The sequence below is a fragment of the Pararge aegeria genome, chromosome 11, assembly GCF_905163445.1.
Source record: "Pararge aegeria chromosome 11, ilParAegt1.1, whole genome shotgun sequence".
NCBI classification, from domain to species: domain Eukaryota; kingdom Metazoa; phylum Arthropoda; class Insecta; order Lepidoptera; family Nymphalidae; genus Pararge; species Pararge aegeria.
The window spans coordinates 8,116,254-8,130,924 of NC_053190.1; the positions used below are offsets into that span (position 1 = coordinate 8,116,254).

A 14,671-nucleotide genomic window follows, 5' to 3' on the forward strand; every position below is an offset into this window, starting at 1 on the left:
CCGTGACATCTTTCACAATCAACCCACTATATTCAACCCCATTTAAAGCATTAATATACAACCCTTCCATCATCACAGATCTAGGTCTGAGTAAAGGATCCCCAGATACCAATATCAAACTACAAAAGCATATTAGTCAAAATTGGTCAAATCATCTTATTATATATACTGATGCTTCAAAGCTGTCTCCAGAAGGTTGTGTTGGTGCTGCATGTTGGGTTCCTGTTTACAGAATTGTTTTAAAATTTAAATGCCCTCCCGAGTCTTCTGTGTTTACCGGAGAGGCCATTGCTCTTTTGGAAGCAATCCTGTTTGCACTGTCCCATAACGTACAACAGACGGTTATTCTGACTGACTCTTTAAGCTGTTTAATGTCTATTAAAGAAAACCCCTTTCGCAGCAAATCACGATTTCCCATTATCTTAAAAATCCGGAAGGCTCTGCTCTCTTGCAAAAAGGATTATTCATCTTACTGGTTTGGATTCCAAGCCACTCAGGTATTCCAGGAAACGAGACTGCTGACTCATGTGCCAAAACAGCTGTTGAGTCAGGTTCTCTAGATCATTTTAAAAATTCATCGCAGGACCTATGTACTCTTGCCAAAACATATATGGAAACAGCCTGGAAAATTTTTTGGAATGATTCCAAATTGGTTAAGGGTAAGTTTTACGCTACCATCCAACAAAACATACCAAGACAACCCTGGTTTTGTCACTCTCGGAGTACAAATCGCTGGACTTCATCCACAATTTCCCGATTGCGTCTTGGTCATGCTAGCACACCTGTACATCTGGCCAAACTCCGGATAAGGGACAACTCCATCTGTGAGTGTGGCTTGGATGAGGGCACTATAACTCATATTATTTTTAACTGTCCCAAACTTACCTATCCCCTCTATGACGTTCTTCCTCCCAAAGTCCCCCGTCCTTTGAGTGTTAAATGTTTTTTAATGTTTGTTTTCAGTCCTTATTGTAGATTTTTATGTAAATATATAGTAAGTAATAAAATTAAAGTATAATGTACAAAAAATATCCGTGTTAGATATATATGCATGTGTTGTCTGTGCTGCCTTAGGTTAAAGAGCTAACTAGCTAATAACAACTATTTCTTGGTACAAATTCAAAATTAACTTTTCATTAGTTTCACCGATCAATCTCCTTCGTGCCTTCTTCATCTACAAGACATTGGCGAAGTACCTTGTGCCCAGTTGGCACAGACAAAAGCCATAAACAAGAATTGAAATTGAATTGAATTTTTGACAAATGACAAGTGACCAACTAAGTGCCAACGAAAGTTAAACTAGAGGAGATTTCCTCTAATTTGTGATTTGTTTTAATTAATTTAAAAGATGTTGCTGGAACTATGAATAGCTTCAATGTGGATATAGTAGTTAAATATGTGAAAAATATAGCCGATAACAGTCAATGTGTCAGTTGGTAATAATTTATATAAACAGAATACCTGAACTATTTTTCTCGTCTTAATATATCATAAATATTTATCTTTTAAGTGGTCAGCATAAAGGTCTACGCGTGAGATATCCCTGCGGGCATTCAGTTTGTGATAACTGTGTGTTAACAGCCGAAAACTGTGTACTCTGCCTTTCACCCCAAGATGTACTTACACACGTCAATGATGGCCCGCTAAGCCTTCGTGTAGAGAATGCTTCAAATCTGTTACATACTTTCCAAGAACTGTATAAATTAGATGGTACTTGTTTGAACATTATTACAATGCTTTGCTTGCTTTCTTATCTTTTTATGATTGGTTACAAATTATGAAGAAAAATATTAAATGAAAAACTTACTTGAATTGAAGATATGTATTTTGCTTGCTTAGTTTTTTTTTCGTTATAATTTCAGTAAAACTCTTATCATAAAACATTAAGTGTTCTTTGTGATGAAATGAATAAACAAACATATTTAAAATACTAGAATATTAATTGTTTTGGGTTTAAATCCCTCCAAAGACTCCTTAAGTAGGTACAGACACATCTCAGTGTGTGACTGCAGCTATATTTATTCAATGTTATTTTATAATTAGTTTACAGGAGGCTCAGAGTGTCAGAGCAGTTACAACTAGAAAAGCAATTGTTTCCAGAGTGCATTCAAGCCCCATCTAAGTATTTTAACAGCAAAAGAAGCTCCAATATATCCATAATTAACAAAGAAAACATATTACCCTCAGTTTTACCTGGTGAAAATATTTCAAAACCTAACATGGAAAACAAAATGAATTATGTTCAACAGTGGTTGAAAAAAAATGAAACAAGTCTAAGTGAGGCTAATAACTGTAATCTATCTCGTAAACCATTCACTGATATAAGTGTGAATGGCCAAAATGCTCTTAAATCTAAGACACCTAACAAGGTTTATAAAAATAAACAAGTCTTTAGTAGAAACAAAAATATTTTAAAAAACTCTGATCTTAAAGATAAGTCAAAGTTATCTTTAAAAAGAATAAGGAAAGACATTGAAATGAATGAGTATAAAGAAGCTGTAAATTGCAATCAGATGAAATGTGAAAAAAATGAGAGTGGGATTGTAATTGATGATGAAGTTTTAATTATTGATGATACTCAAAGTTTGGATAAAGATAAAAAAGCTTGGTTAGCAGTTATAGAGGCTGAAAAAAATTGTACCTGTGAGGATATCAGTGTCACTAAGTTTTCTAAGAGTGCCAGTGAGATTGTTATAAATAAATTTAACACAGACAAACAAATACAATCAGGGAGTGATTGTAAAATTCCATTCTACAGAAAAAGTTCACTTCTTAAATTGAAATATAATAAACATTTTGATAAAAATGAAAACAAAACCTCAAAAAAGTCAAGTGAAAACAACAATTTTACAATAACAATCGATAATGATAGTTTTGTTACTACTATTAAAGTCTACGAGGAAGAGGGTCGTTCAAAAGATATAACTAAATATTCTATTGGAGTACAGACTGAGGATCAAAATAATTTTGAATCTAATTCTGGTAATTTTGCTGAACATGTTAAGTGTTTCATTGAAAATGATGATTTAAAAGAAAACCACCATAATAACATATTAACTTTAAGTAAAAATGTTGATGCAAAAAGTGATCACCTGTACAAAAAAGTTGCACTGATGGAAACTAATCCAAAACATACAAAGCAGTTATCAAAGGAAACCAAATGTTTAATAATTGATGATTCAGATTCAGACTGTGATATTTTGCTTACTGGAAAGGACAGTTTGCTTGAGGTCACTGCTGAAGTGCACAGATCTGAAACTGAAAAGTAAGAAATTGTAGTATATTATACCTACACAATTTATTATATATGTTAGAAAATATTGGAGTTCTGTCAGTCTCAATAAATATGATGGACATGCTAGTTAAGCAAACCCACGTCACCAAAAATAGAGATTTATTGACACAGTCCCTGTGTTTGTGTCCTCAAGTAATTATTTAATTTCACAAACAGATGCTTATATAGAAAAATAAAACTTATTTAGCCCAACTTGGTCCCAGTTGGATTAATTATGGATTGAAATATTTTTGTTTAATTTTAGTATGATTTGATATTTGATTACACTACAAGTTAGCCCTTGACTACAACAACACATTAGTTAGTTTCAATGTGGATATAGCAGTTTATTTAACCCATACCCTAATCTGTTTCTACGCCGCTTCATACCGGAACGTTAAATCTCCCCCGCTGGGAACCGAACTCGCGACGTCCAACTCAACAAGTCCTGGGTTAGATTCGCTCATCACTGCAGACTAAAATAATATAAATTTTGGTCTTTATTACAAACAAATAGAAGTGACTTTTTCTTAAAAAATGTCTCTTATTGAGCTAATGTGATTTGTTGAACAGCAAAAGCAATGAACACTCAGGCACAGGTTTAATTATTTTCGTGGCTGTTGGTTTGCTTGGGCTACTTTTTGGAATTGCTCAAGTTACTCAATGGCACATGCTGCTAAGAATTTGCAGACAACAGCAAGCTAGGATTTTCTCAGTCAGGCAAAAAGAGGGATTTGCAAGAAGTGTTCTGGAAAATGTGAACATTTCCTGCACAGAATCCTAATAGCTGCTAGTTATAAAATAAAATATTATCAAGCCTATTGCTTGGACACGCTTTTCTCAGGAAATGTAAGAAATCTGTATTATAATGGTATTCTTGGACATATTTCTGGCTTTGTGTGATTCAGTAAAACTTGCTCGACAAAACAATGACTAAAGTTACTTTTACCTGTAGCAAAAATATGTAGAACTTTTTTCTTATTTATTAAAACTATTAAAATGGGATAAAATTTTTAAATTTCATCCCAGATCGTCAGTAATTGCATACCCACTGAAATCCAATCCGGTCTTAAGTGCAAATTTTTATTGCAGTTATTGCAGTGTTCTCTCTCAACTAGAGCCAGGGGAATATGAGCATAGAATGAAGAAAGCAGTTAGAGGACATACTCCAGCTAGCACTGACTCTTCAGACAAAGAAAACTATGATCCAAACAGAGTGAAGCGTCGGAAATTAGACAAAAAGAGTTTTAAAAAATAATGATGTTTTCATATTTCTATATAATGTAAAAGATGGCAAGCGTGAAGTGATTTTTACTATATTTATTTTGTTTCTTTTTAATTACTTTTATTTTATATTGAAATAAAGACATTTGTTATGTAGTAGGTACATATTCTAAGCTCATTTTATTTTGAATACCCTGCCAACAGGCTGGCAATCTATAGTATGACAGAAGACTTCACACACTACAGTACTGTGTTAGTAAGATACATCTTGGACAAACTTGTGATTGTTTTGAATTTAGTTTGGAAAAGCGCTTTATAAATATAATTCAATGTCCCTTTTGAGTTTTATGCAGCAATCTATTCTTAAGATTGAGCTAGAGAACCTATTCTTACCTTAATGTCACTTATACGGGCTAAGTATGATGCTTATTTCATTCTTGTATCCCAGTACAAGTATAGTGTTTGTGTCGAAGTTGACATGCATTATGATAATATGGACGATCTATTAATGGGATATGGTGGAAACCTACATTGAGCATTGGGTCCAGGCATGCTGTTTCATTTTTCACCTTCACCAATTTGTAAAGTTGGTGGACCAGCTAGAGCTATTGTAAAGCATTTGTTATTGACTAAGTAGCTGTGGCCTGCAACTTCGGCTATTTTTTTGAATCCTTCGGGAATGTTGCTTTGGTGAACTTTGGAGGTTTTTCGGAACGGCAGGATACATGCTTTATGTCAATAGTAGTAGGTAACACATATAGGTACACATAGTAAGTGACAGAACTTGTCCGGGTAAGTACTACCGCCATTCTGTCGCTAAGCATTGCATTGCAATGTTGCGTTTCAGTCTGAGGGCCAGTGTAATTACAGGTACATGAGGCATAACAGATACGCCTAAGATTTATGGACCTAGGGCGGCACGTTGCAGGACGTGCCCCTCGCATACCCTGAGAAGTGCTGTGTTTACGGGCTATTTGCTTGTTCCGTCAATTACTGCAATGAAGAAAAAAATATATATGGACAGTTGGAATAGGTAGAGCAAATGAAAATAATAGTTCGAATTTGGAGGTATAGTTGTATATTTAGCATCACTTGGCTTCGATCTTTATGGTTGATCACCACCATCCAGAAGAGCCACCGCCGCTCTTCCAGCCACCGCCGCCGCCGCCGCCGCCGCTGGACCAACCACCACCGCCTCCGCCTCCGCCGAGCTGCCATCCACCACCACCGCCGCCGCTCTTCCAGCCGCCACCACCTCCGCCGCTCGACCATCCACCACCACCTCCGCCGCTCTTCCAACCACCGCCGCTGCCGCCGCCTCCGTGGCCACCGCCGAAACCACCGCCTGTAGGCAACAAAAAAAGATAATTACATTTATATACCTACAGCTCCTCTTTATCGCGGTGACAGCCTACAGGTCAGGACAAAAGACCTCTGTTTCCGGGTAACCGAGTTCGATCTTCGACACGCACTTGTAGGGTTTTGGAGTTGAGCGCATTTTAAGCCATCAAATATCACTTGGTATGAAAACCTCTAGGGGAGTATTCCAACTGTCTCAAAGGAGTGTGAAGTCGACCAATACGCTCGGTAATGGCATAATGAAATGACGATACTGGCATGACCTAATGCCATGTCCCTACAGTTCCTCTTCATTGTCTTACTCTTTTTTCTCGGATGAGCTAGTCATCCGAGAAAAAAGAAGCGTGTTCCCAACAGTGAGAAAAATTTAATATGATAAAATGACGACGATGTAGGCATGGTACATATATAAAACATTTTTCGATTATATGACTATGTGGTAATATAGGATGATTAGTATATGTTATCCTTTGACCTTATTTTATTTCAGTTGTACTTTACGCCTTTTATATACGCTTTTGCCATACATTTTGTGTGGCTTCAACAGCTTTACCAGCACAACCTACACAAGGTCCTAACTACGTTGTAAAAATAAAACAGGTGTAGCGAACACTGAGAATTTAGATTTTAAACTACACAGTCTTCATATTTATTTTCTTCTAAAAAAATTATAGCCAGTCACTCGGGATGAGGTAAGGATTCTAACGGTACCTCATACATCAAAATCTGTTCTAGAAGTGATAGTGGAACAAAGAAACCAAACACACAAACTTTTTACATGCATGAGCCGTGAAAACATCCTACACTCGTTTTTTGGAAGTCATGTAAAAATAGTTGCTATAGAGAAATACGTATCTGTTAGTAGCCCTCGATTATCGTTATGATATATTTTACAACAGCGGCCAAAACGGCCATTTTTCCGAATGAGCGTGTCAATTAGAAAAGGTTGAATAAGTCATTCTTTTAAAATTACTATCGCGTTTTCTTCATACCGTGCACTCAGGCCATTCCATTATTGCGTTTAACTCGAGTTCTGTAACGCAATCTAGTGGCTCATGAACGTAAAGGTTGCCTTATATGTAGACTTCTTTTATCATCATTCGCAGCCTATTAAAGTCCCACTGCTAGGCACAGACCTCGTCTCTCATATGAGATACGAGGAACGATAGGTTTTAGAGAATAGACACACCACGCTTCTCAAATGTGTGTTTGTGGGCTTTAACTTGTATTACCACAATTAAGTGATAATGACCGAGACCGACGACTCTACGTGCTCTCCGAGGCACGGGGGCTGACACCGCCGACTTCCTAACTCCATGCTTGAACCGAAAACTCTTTAATAAAAAATGTATGCAGTTCCTTCCTTCCAAAACCTTCCTTGGAGACTTAACAAGTTCAAGAACCCGAACTCATATAGGATTTAATGTCTTTAGTTAGGTTTTATATGAATTTACCCTCGGAGACGTTTGTAAGTAGGTATATTTATAAAATATAATGACACCGTTGGATTATTAAATTCTATGCCTGTCTCAGTGTAAACTCTCTTGTTTATTTCAATCCAGCAAACTTAAATTGCGAGTTCTGTAATAAGTAATATTACAAACAAAGACGTAAGTTTAAATGAATATTCTTATGCTTGCATGCATGCATAATGTAGCATATAATTAATTAATAAGTAGTTACTTTCATGTACAATACTTCCAAAACATAAATTATTGTTTAATTGCTATCATAACGCGCCGACCGCGATGTTTAAAGTTAGGTATAGAGACAATAATTGCGAAATTCGTAATTCTGTTATACCATCAAGTGAACGGATGACCCTCTTGTGCGGTCTTTTGACCTGTCTTAATGTGCAAGGCAGCAATTTCAGTTTTTTTTTGCCTACAGCTACCAGATTTTATTCAATGATCTTTTTTATCATTAAAGGTAGATGCTGTCTCGTTGAAGTCTTTTATATGTAGACTTAGTAATTAACGCTTCAGTATATCGATCAATGTATATTGCTTTCAATATTTATTTAAAGAGCCTTGTATGCAGCTCTGTTAAAGCCACTTTAAATTTTATTCAGTTTAGGTAATCGACAACTATGTACCTTAACTTATCAAGTCATCTTCACCATAATTGATGCTTAAATTTACGTAACCGTCCTGCAATTTGTCGCTGGCATCAAAATAACGAATAAGTACATTGTCTATAACGAAAACAAAAGTGAGTTGAATCTGCTTAGATTTAGTTAACTGTTCTAACCTTAAAACTATATTTCTGAGTATAAGCAGCTCTTTGCAACTTTAATCTGAACCAAGGAAACGAGTATTAACGTACCTAGTATATCTGTTTTGTTATGTAAGGGTATATTAGTAATAACCTTTCTAAAATGTAGAGTCGTTAAGGTAACTGCCTAACAAACTCACCGTATCCGCCGCCGCCGCCGCCGCCTCCGCCAGTAGTGATGATTTTGATAATCTTCACCTCTGTCAAACACAACCAAAGTTAATTCAAGTATAGCATCGAGGTCTATGGAAAGGCAAGGCAAGTTCTTTTTCAGAATTTTATTATATAATTTTTTTCCGATGTAACCAAAAAAGTAGGCAAAATAGTCTTTCTAGGGAAAAGTGTCCAATGACATATTGAAGGTGAAGGATGTTGATGATATTGAGATTGATGATGATGATAAGAGATGTTGTAAAATGTACAAGCAAAAAGTTTTATAACGAGGATTAAAAGCTTCTATGGAGGTTCTGTTATTTTTGTACTTAATGTAGAAAATACTTTAGTAAACTAAACCTTATCTAGTATAAATACGAATGGCTGAATACTGAATGAATATTAAATGAATAGCTGGAATGGTTGTGGACACCCAAGAATGCAGTATTAGACAACCTCCCACTAGGTTGACAGACATCAATCGAGTCGTAAAGAGCCGGAGTGAATTTTCATCAGATGTAACATCGACAATGACAATGCTATCGAACTGATTAGGTATCTTACTGTTTTAAACCCAGGTTCTTAAACTTTTACGGTAGCAGTTCAACTACCATTTTAATCGGGCCTTTGACTTATGTCTGAATTATTCTGCTGAATCGTTAGAAAAATCAAAAGGACAATTTGCTTATTTCCGCATTGTGTAACCGGGGATAGAGGCACGAAAGCCCTTCTAGAGATTATCATGAAATCCGCGCCACAATATCACAATGCCGTCTTCTGTGAGACTGACTACCGCTTAGTTAACGTTGAAAAAAATTTAGTTGCACTGACAGAATAAGTCAGTGTAATCACAGAAGGCAACCATGAACCTGGGTGAACATGAGTCCTGGTTTCGTTGAAAAATAAACTTTGCAAAGGTTGTATCAGTGTGTAGCCCTAGTCCTGTTAGAGATGAAGCAAGCGGTTATTATGACAGATCGTCCTGTCGTAACAGTCTGGTTTGGTGAACTGCTCTTACTAACGCGCAGGGGGTGTCGATAAGGGTAGTATTAAACTTTTATTTAAGAAGGTCTGATCTATTTTATATAACCAGACATTGAGGTTATACAAAATAGATCCTATGTCGTCATACTCGATACGAAACTGACTACTGTATCTGACGCTACCAGACGCTAGTGGGTGCTAGGTTAAAGATAACGCCAAATCAAAGCGTCCAACACGAGTGTGCGTTCGTTATGCTGGTTTGACCTAGAGTCATGTAGTTGTTGGCGAGTCGGAAGTAGGCCGAAAACTTTGCACGCTAGGTACTGCGGACCTTGGCTGGACGCATTGATTTGACCACGGCTTTAGTACAATACTCTGTATACTATTTTGTTTTAGTACCACAATGGTTGTCTACTTACGTCCGCCACCGCCGCTGCCGCCGTGGCCTCCGCCGCCACCACCGCCAAATCCGCCACCGCCATATCCGCCACCGCCGCCGCCATGTCCGCCGCCACCGCCGCCTGACCAACCACCACCGCCGCCGCTGGACCAACCACTGCTACCGCCACCAATGTAGCCGGCTTGTACGGCCACCGCAAGGGCCAATAGGCAAACGAATACCTTGAAAAAAAAAACATTAATAATTCATATTATTAAAAAATATTCATCACAGTGTAAATTATCTTTTTTATTTTATAGTAAAAATTGACGGACTCTGGCATTAAGTTGAAAACCGAGTAACACTTCGGAGGGCTTGAAAGGAACATGTTCTGCAATGGCGGTAGCCCCGTGTTCATCAACATGAGGCCTTAAGTGTTAAGCCGTGTGTGCCTATAATTGGACCGACAACCACGACCTGCAGACCGGATCACAGCATTGCAACAATGCTGCTTGGCGGCAGAGATAATCATGGTGGTAGTAATTCCCCGGACGACACGTGATGTTCAGGTAAGTATATCTTTATTAATGTTACTGTTTACGTGTTTCGCCGAATTTGATTTGATTGCTGTTATTTTAGAGTTGAAAGGTTTATGCTTATTTTTTTACTGTAAGTATACATCTTTCAACTCATAAATTTCAAGTGCAAAATTTCAGGCAGATCTGCCTGCGACCCGTTTGCGTAATTTGCGATGTTAAGAAGTAAGTACCTGCATGTACCTATCAGTAGCCAACTTAAAAAAAACTTAATAGTATATATTATTATTTAATAAAAAAATTAATTAAATAAAAACTTTTAAATTATCGTAAAAATTCTCGAAATAATTGTTACCGATGTAAATAATATAATAACGGTGAAGGCAGATAATAATATATGAGATATTACCTTCATGCTGATGCTATGCGATATGTTTGCTGAGGGGTCGACGGTGTATTTTATATATGCGGAGCTCCGCCCCACCCGGGGCTGCAGGGCCGTGAGACGATCAGGAGAACGGAAGCAGTTCCGCGGCCAGCGTGACGCAACCCATTGTCCCTGCGTCCACTCATCTCGTGTTAACCCATCGCCGCAATTATGGAAATGGGATCAACTGATGGGGTACATAAATATGCTTTCGTGTGTTATGCGATGAGCTTTTTTGATAGTTAAGAAAAAGTTTTTTTTGTTTTGTATCAAAGGGGACGTTTTTAAGACGGAAATAGTATTGTAGCTAAAGTTCATGATTAGAATTTTTTCTTTACTCACTTTACTTTCTAAACTAAAAATGGTATATAGGCAATCCAATATATATTATAAACTTTTTTCACAAAATATTATAAGACTTTAGCAACTGCTTTTATTGTGTAGAACATTTTACCGATATATGTTTTAATGCTAGGGAATCAGAGCATTTACCTACACATTTTTCTTAGTTTTTAGATTGTGTAACGAAGAAAGGTTATGCTAATGAAGTTTCTGTAACTTTTAAAAACACTTATAATTACATATAGATATCTTAATATTCCGAGTGTCCGATCTTAATATAGCTACTCATTTGGACCTCGTGCAGAGAGATTTGTTTATTCACTAAGTTCAGCGAAGCCAAGATTTGCAAATGTTTGATACTTATTAGAGTTCTTTACGTAGAGTAAAACCATCAGCCTGAGAGACAAGCCCTTAGAGCGATTTAGAGCACCTTCCACGCTATTCCAACGTGAGTTGGAGAGTTGAAATAATAGCACTCTGACTCTTAAGTAACGATAATCACCAGGTGGGAGTTCAGTCCCGGTCATTAAAATGTTCTTCGAGGGTCGGAGAAAGGGTACATGCCTCAGCCTTCCAAAGTCGGTCACCGACGGAGGTACCTTAGCGACCCAGTATGCTGCTTTGATGCGTCTTTTCGGGCTACCGAACCCTTAGTATGAAATGAATAATTTCACGTTTCTTTCTGAGGTACTGAACCATCCGTGTCCGACGTGCACTTGACCGGTTTTAGTATCACTTTGATGTCGGTACATCCATCCGTTGTCAAGGCCCTTTTTCTCAATAATCGCTTGAGGTATAATTAAAAATACCAATTCAAAGTCAATGTCTCTTATTCCTTTCAAAATTCAAGTCTATATAGTTAAACGCAATAAAAAGATGGGCACAATAACATCTTCAATGTTTACTCGACGTATTCATTGAATGCATATGCCACGGAATCTGTTAATGGTTATAACCAATTCCCTAACACTAGTGAAAGTGAAACCCTGTTATTGCAGTATCCAATGGAAGGGTATAGCCCCTTAAAAGAATTTTTCCAGGGTAACCTTGAAAAACTTGAAAGATTTAACGTTAAAGTGGGGGGACTTGCAATTTGTAAGAACTTTCAAAGTCAAAATCAAAGTCAAATATTTCTAAGTCAAATAGATGGTACTTTTGATGCGTACATTACATGTAAAATATGACATAGCAGTAAGTTGATGGCGATAAATAAACTCATCAACTTAAAACTAAAGCTACGAGAGTTCTAAACGCGCCCTGGTCTAAGAAGAAGCCCACAACAAACTTAGCCGGTTGTTATTTTTTTTTTTTCGTTTTCACAATCTCACTTTGTCATTTAAAAACTATTAAAAAGCAACCTGGTTAGAGCAATAATTTACACCCAAGCATTTTATCGTTGACGTAGTCCTTAATAATATAATAGGATTTTTCTACAAGCTTACGCTTAAGCAAATAACAAAAATGGGATAGTCTTGAAGAGCTTATCTATTGATGCGAGCAACTATAAAGAGTTGTTATCAAATATCAATATAGAGTGGGTTTACGAAAACAGCTATCAAAAACCCATGTCATCATCATCATCATCATATCAATCAACTACCGGTCCACTACAGGGTACGGGTCTTCTCCCACAATGAGAAGTGGTTAAGGCTGTAGTCCACCACGCTGGCCCAGTGCGGATTGGTCGACTCTACACACATTTGAGAAAATTATCCAGAACTCTCAGGCATGAAGGTGTTTCTCTTCCCCACGATGTTTTCGTTCACCGTTGAAGCAAGTGATATTTTAATTGGTAAAAAATAAACGCACATAACTTAGTAAAGTTAGAGGTACGTGCTGTGATTCGAACTCGGCGCCCCGATAGTGAAGTCTAGCTCCTAACCACTGGGCTATCAACGGTTGCCATGCCAAAACGATGTACAAACATGTAACTAAAATGGACCTACAATTTTGAACCAAGACGGAGATTTGTCTTAAGATGGTAGTAAGTGAAGAGGACAATCCTCTATCATTTTATTTCCTATTTTGAAATGAATTATTATGCTAGTAATGGGGTCGAAACTCCCAGTTACCTAGAGGGATGGATCCAGGTTGAAGGGCGACACTTTGTAACAAGCCTGAAGAAGTGATGAGTTTATAAGCGACGGTTGTTCATTTACCATCATGACCATCTGCTTAGTCCGTCAATTTTTTTTTAGGCCATAATTTGTCGGGCATGCGCATTACATGGCCTGCACAGTCCCACTTCAATTTGGTAGCTTTGTCCCTCAAATAAAGGAATTCTTTATTTGATTTTTCTTTTCTTTCTTTGTAAATATTGTAAATGCCGCGACAAGTCGATGAACAACATCCTGTTGGATATAAACATTATATCGCAATTTTCTCGTGCAAGCTTGTATATGAAACGTTGTAAGACTTTATGTAATATTGCGTTATACATGAGAGCATTTGTTTGTCTTAACGAATAAGGAAATAACAGCGCTCATCTCAGCAGATAACCACTCACTCACCGTTCAGCAGCAACTTACGGTCTATCATAATATATGTGACCTCTGAACGCAGATGTTTAATAAGCAACAGCCCAAAAAAGGAGATACTTAATGTTTTCAGGAATCGTGTATGAAGCGTTGCTATGTGTGTTTTGATTCCACCATGACTTTTTAATGCAACAAAAATTGACGAATAAAATTGTTTGATGTTCGGCAGTAGTGTTTTTTTTTTTTTAATTAGGTACGTTAATATTATATATATAAATATATATCACTTTCATTTCAAATCAACCATTAATAAGTGTTCAATAACAGGTAGTGTTATTATTGATAAATATTTTTTAAGTAATTGTAAACTAATTGCAATTATTTGTCATCACATTTTCATACAAGTGTGTCAATGATCGTGAACGTGTGTGTGAGTTAAAATTTTAATAATTACCAGTACATACAACACTCCTGGTATTATGGTTGTCACTGCATAATTTTTAACAAAAATATTGTATTATTATTTCTCTAAAGTGTTGATCCTTTGATCTAATAATGGGAAACTTATGGAATAAATTTTTTTCTTAAACATTCGAACGACAATCAATCATCAGCATCATACCCTCTTTCAATTATAAAGACTGCTTTTCACGTGGAGGATAAACAAAAAAATTGGCCAAAGGTTAACTATTTAAATCAAATGTCAGTGACATAACCGTAAAGAAATCAACGTGCTCTCCAGGGCAGGAAGTGAAAGTCTAATCAAGCAAAATCACTATAAAACTTTGTCCACTCATCCAGTTATCGAAATGAGTCAACGTTACTTGAAAATGATTACATTTGAACTATTGACATGTGCTACTTTGAGGTAGGTATAATTAAACGTAAAAAACAAAATAAGAATTGAATAAAAAAAATTAAAAAGTATTAAATTATAATGGCAGGCGGCCGGTTGTCATGTTCCTGAAAAACAAAAACATGGCTTCAAGTGAGAAGACATGTTGTGCCGACCCCATATAGCGTGGGATAAGGACATGAAGAAGATTGGTACGAAATAAAAATTATTGTGATGGATTGCATCGAAACAAATTAAACACCTAAGTTTGTTGTCACATGCAGTACAAAATAGATCCATGCGCTTTGAGTTTTTTGTATCTATATCAGATTTGGTTTAATACAACAAGGCTGCAGACAGACAAAAAAACGAAAAAGTTTTGGCTTCAGTATCGATTATAAAGTGTC

At 36.7% G+C, this 14,671-nt stretch overlaps 2 protein-coding genes across 2 annotated transcripts; one reads left to right on the forward strand and one right to left on the reverse strand.

Annotated features, from left to right (window-relative positions):
- The first annotated feature begins 1,269 nt into the window (after positions 1–1,269).
- On the forward strand, positions 1,270–4,641 carry LOC120627658. The gene is made up of 4 exons (XM_039895676.1): positions 1,270–1,436; positions 1,511–1,710; positions 2,044–3,265; positions 4,367–4,641. Exons 1-4 carry the CDS (start codon positions 1,363–1,365, stop codon positions 4,530–4,532), a joined length of 1,662 nt encoding a protein of 553 aa, XP_039751610.1. The 5' UTR covers positions 1,270–1,362; the 3' UTR covers positions 4,533–4,641.
- Positions 4,642–5,613: 972 nt separating this feature from the next.
- LOC120627406 (ctenidin-3-like) lies at positions 5,614–10,598 on the reverse strand. The gene is made up of 4 exons (XM_039895408.1): positions 10,593–10,598; positions 9,688–9,889; positions 8,272–8,331; positions 5,614–5,843 (listed from the first exon to the last, which is right to left on the reverse strand). Exons 1-4 carry the CDS (start codon positions 10,596–10,598, stop codon positions 5,614–5,616), a joined length of 498 nt encoding a protein of 165 aa, XP_039751342.1.
- Positions 10,599–14,671: the final 4,073 nt, after the last annotated feature.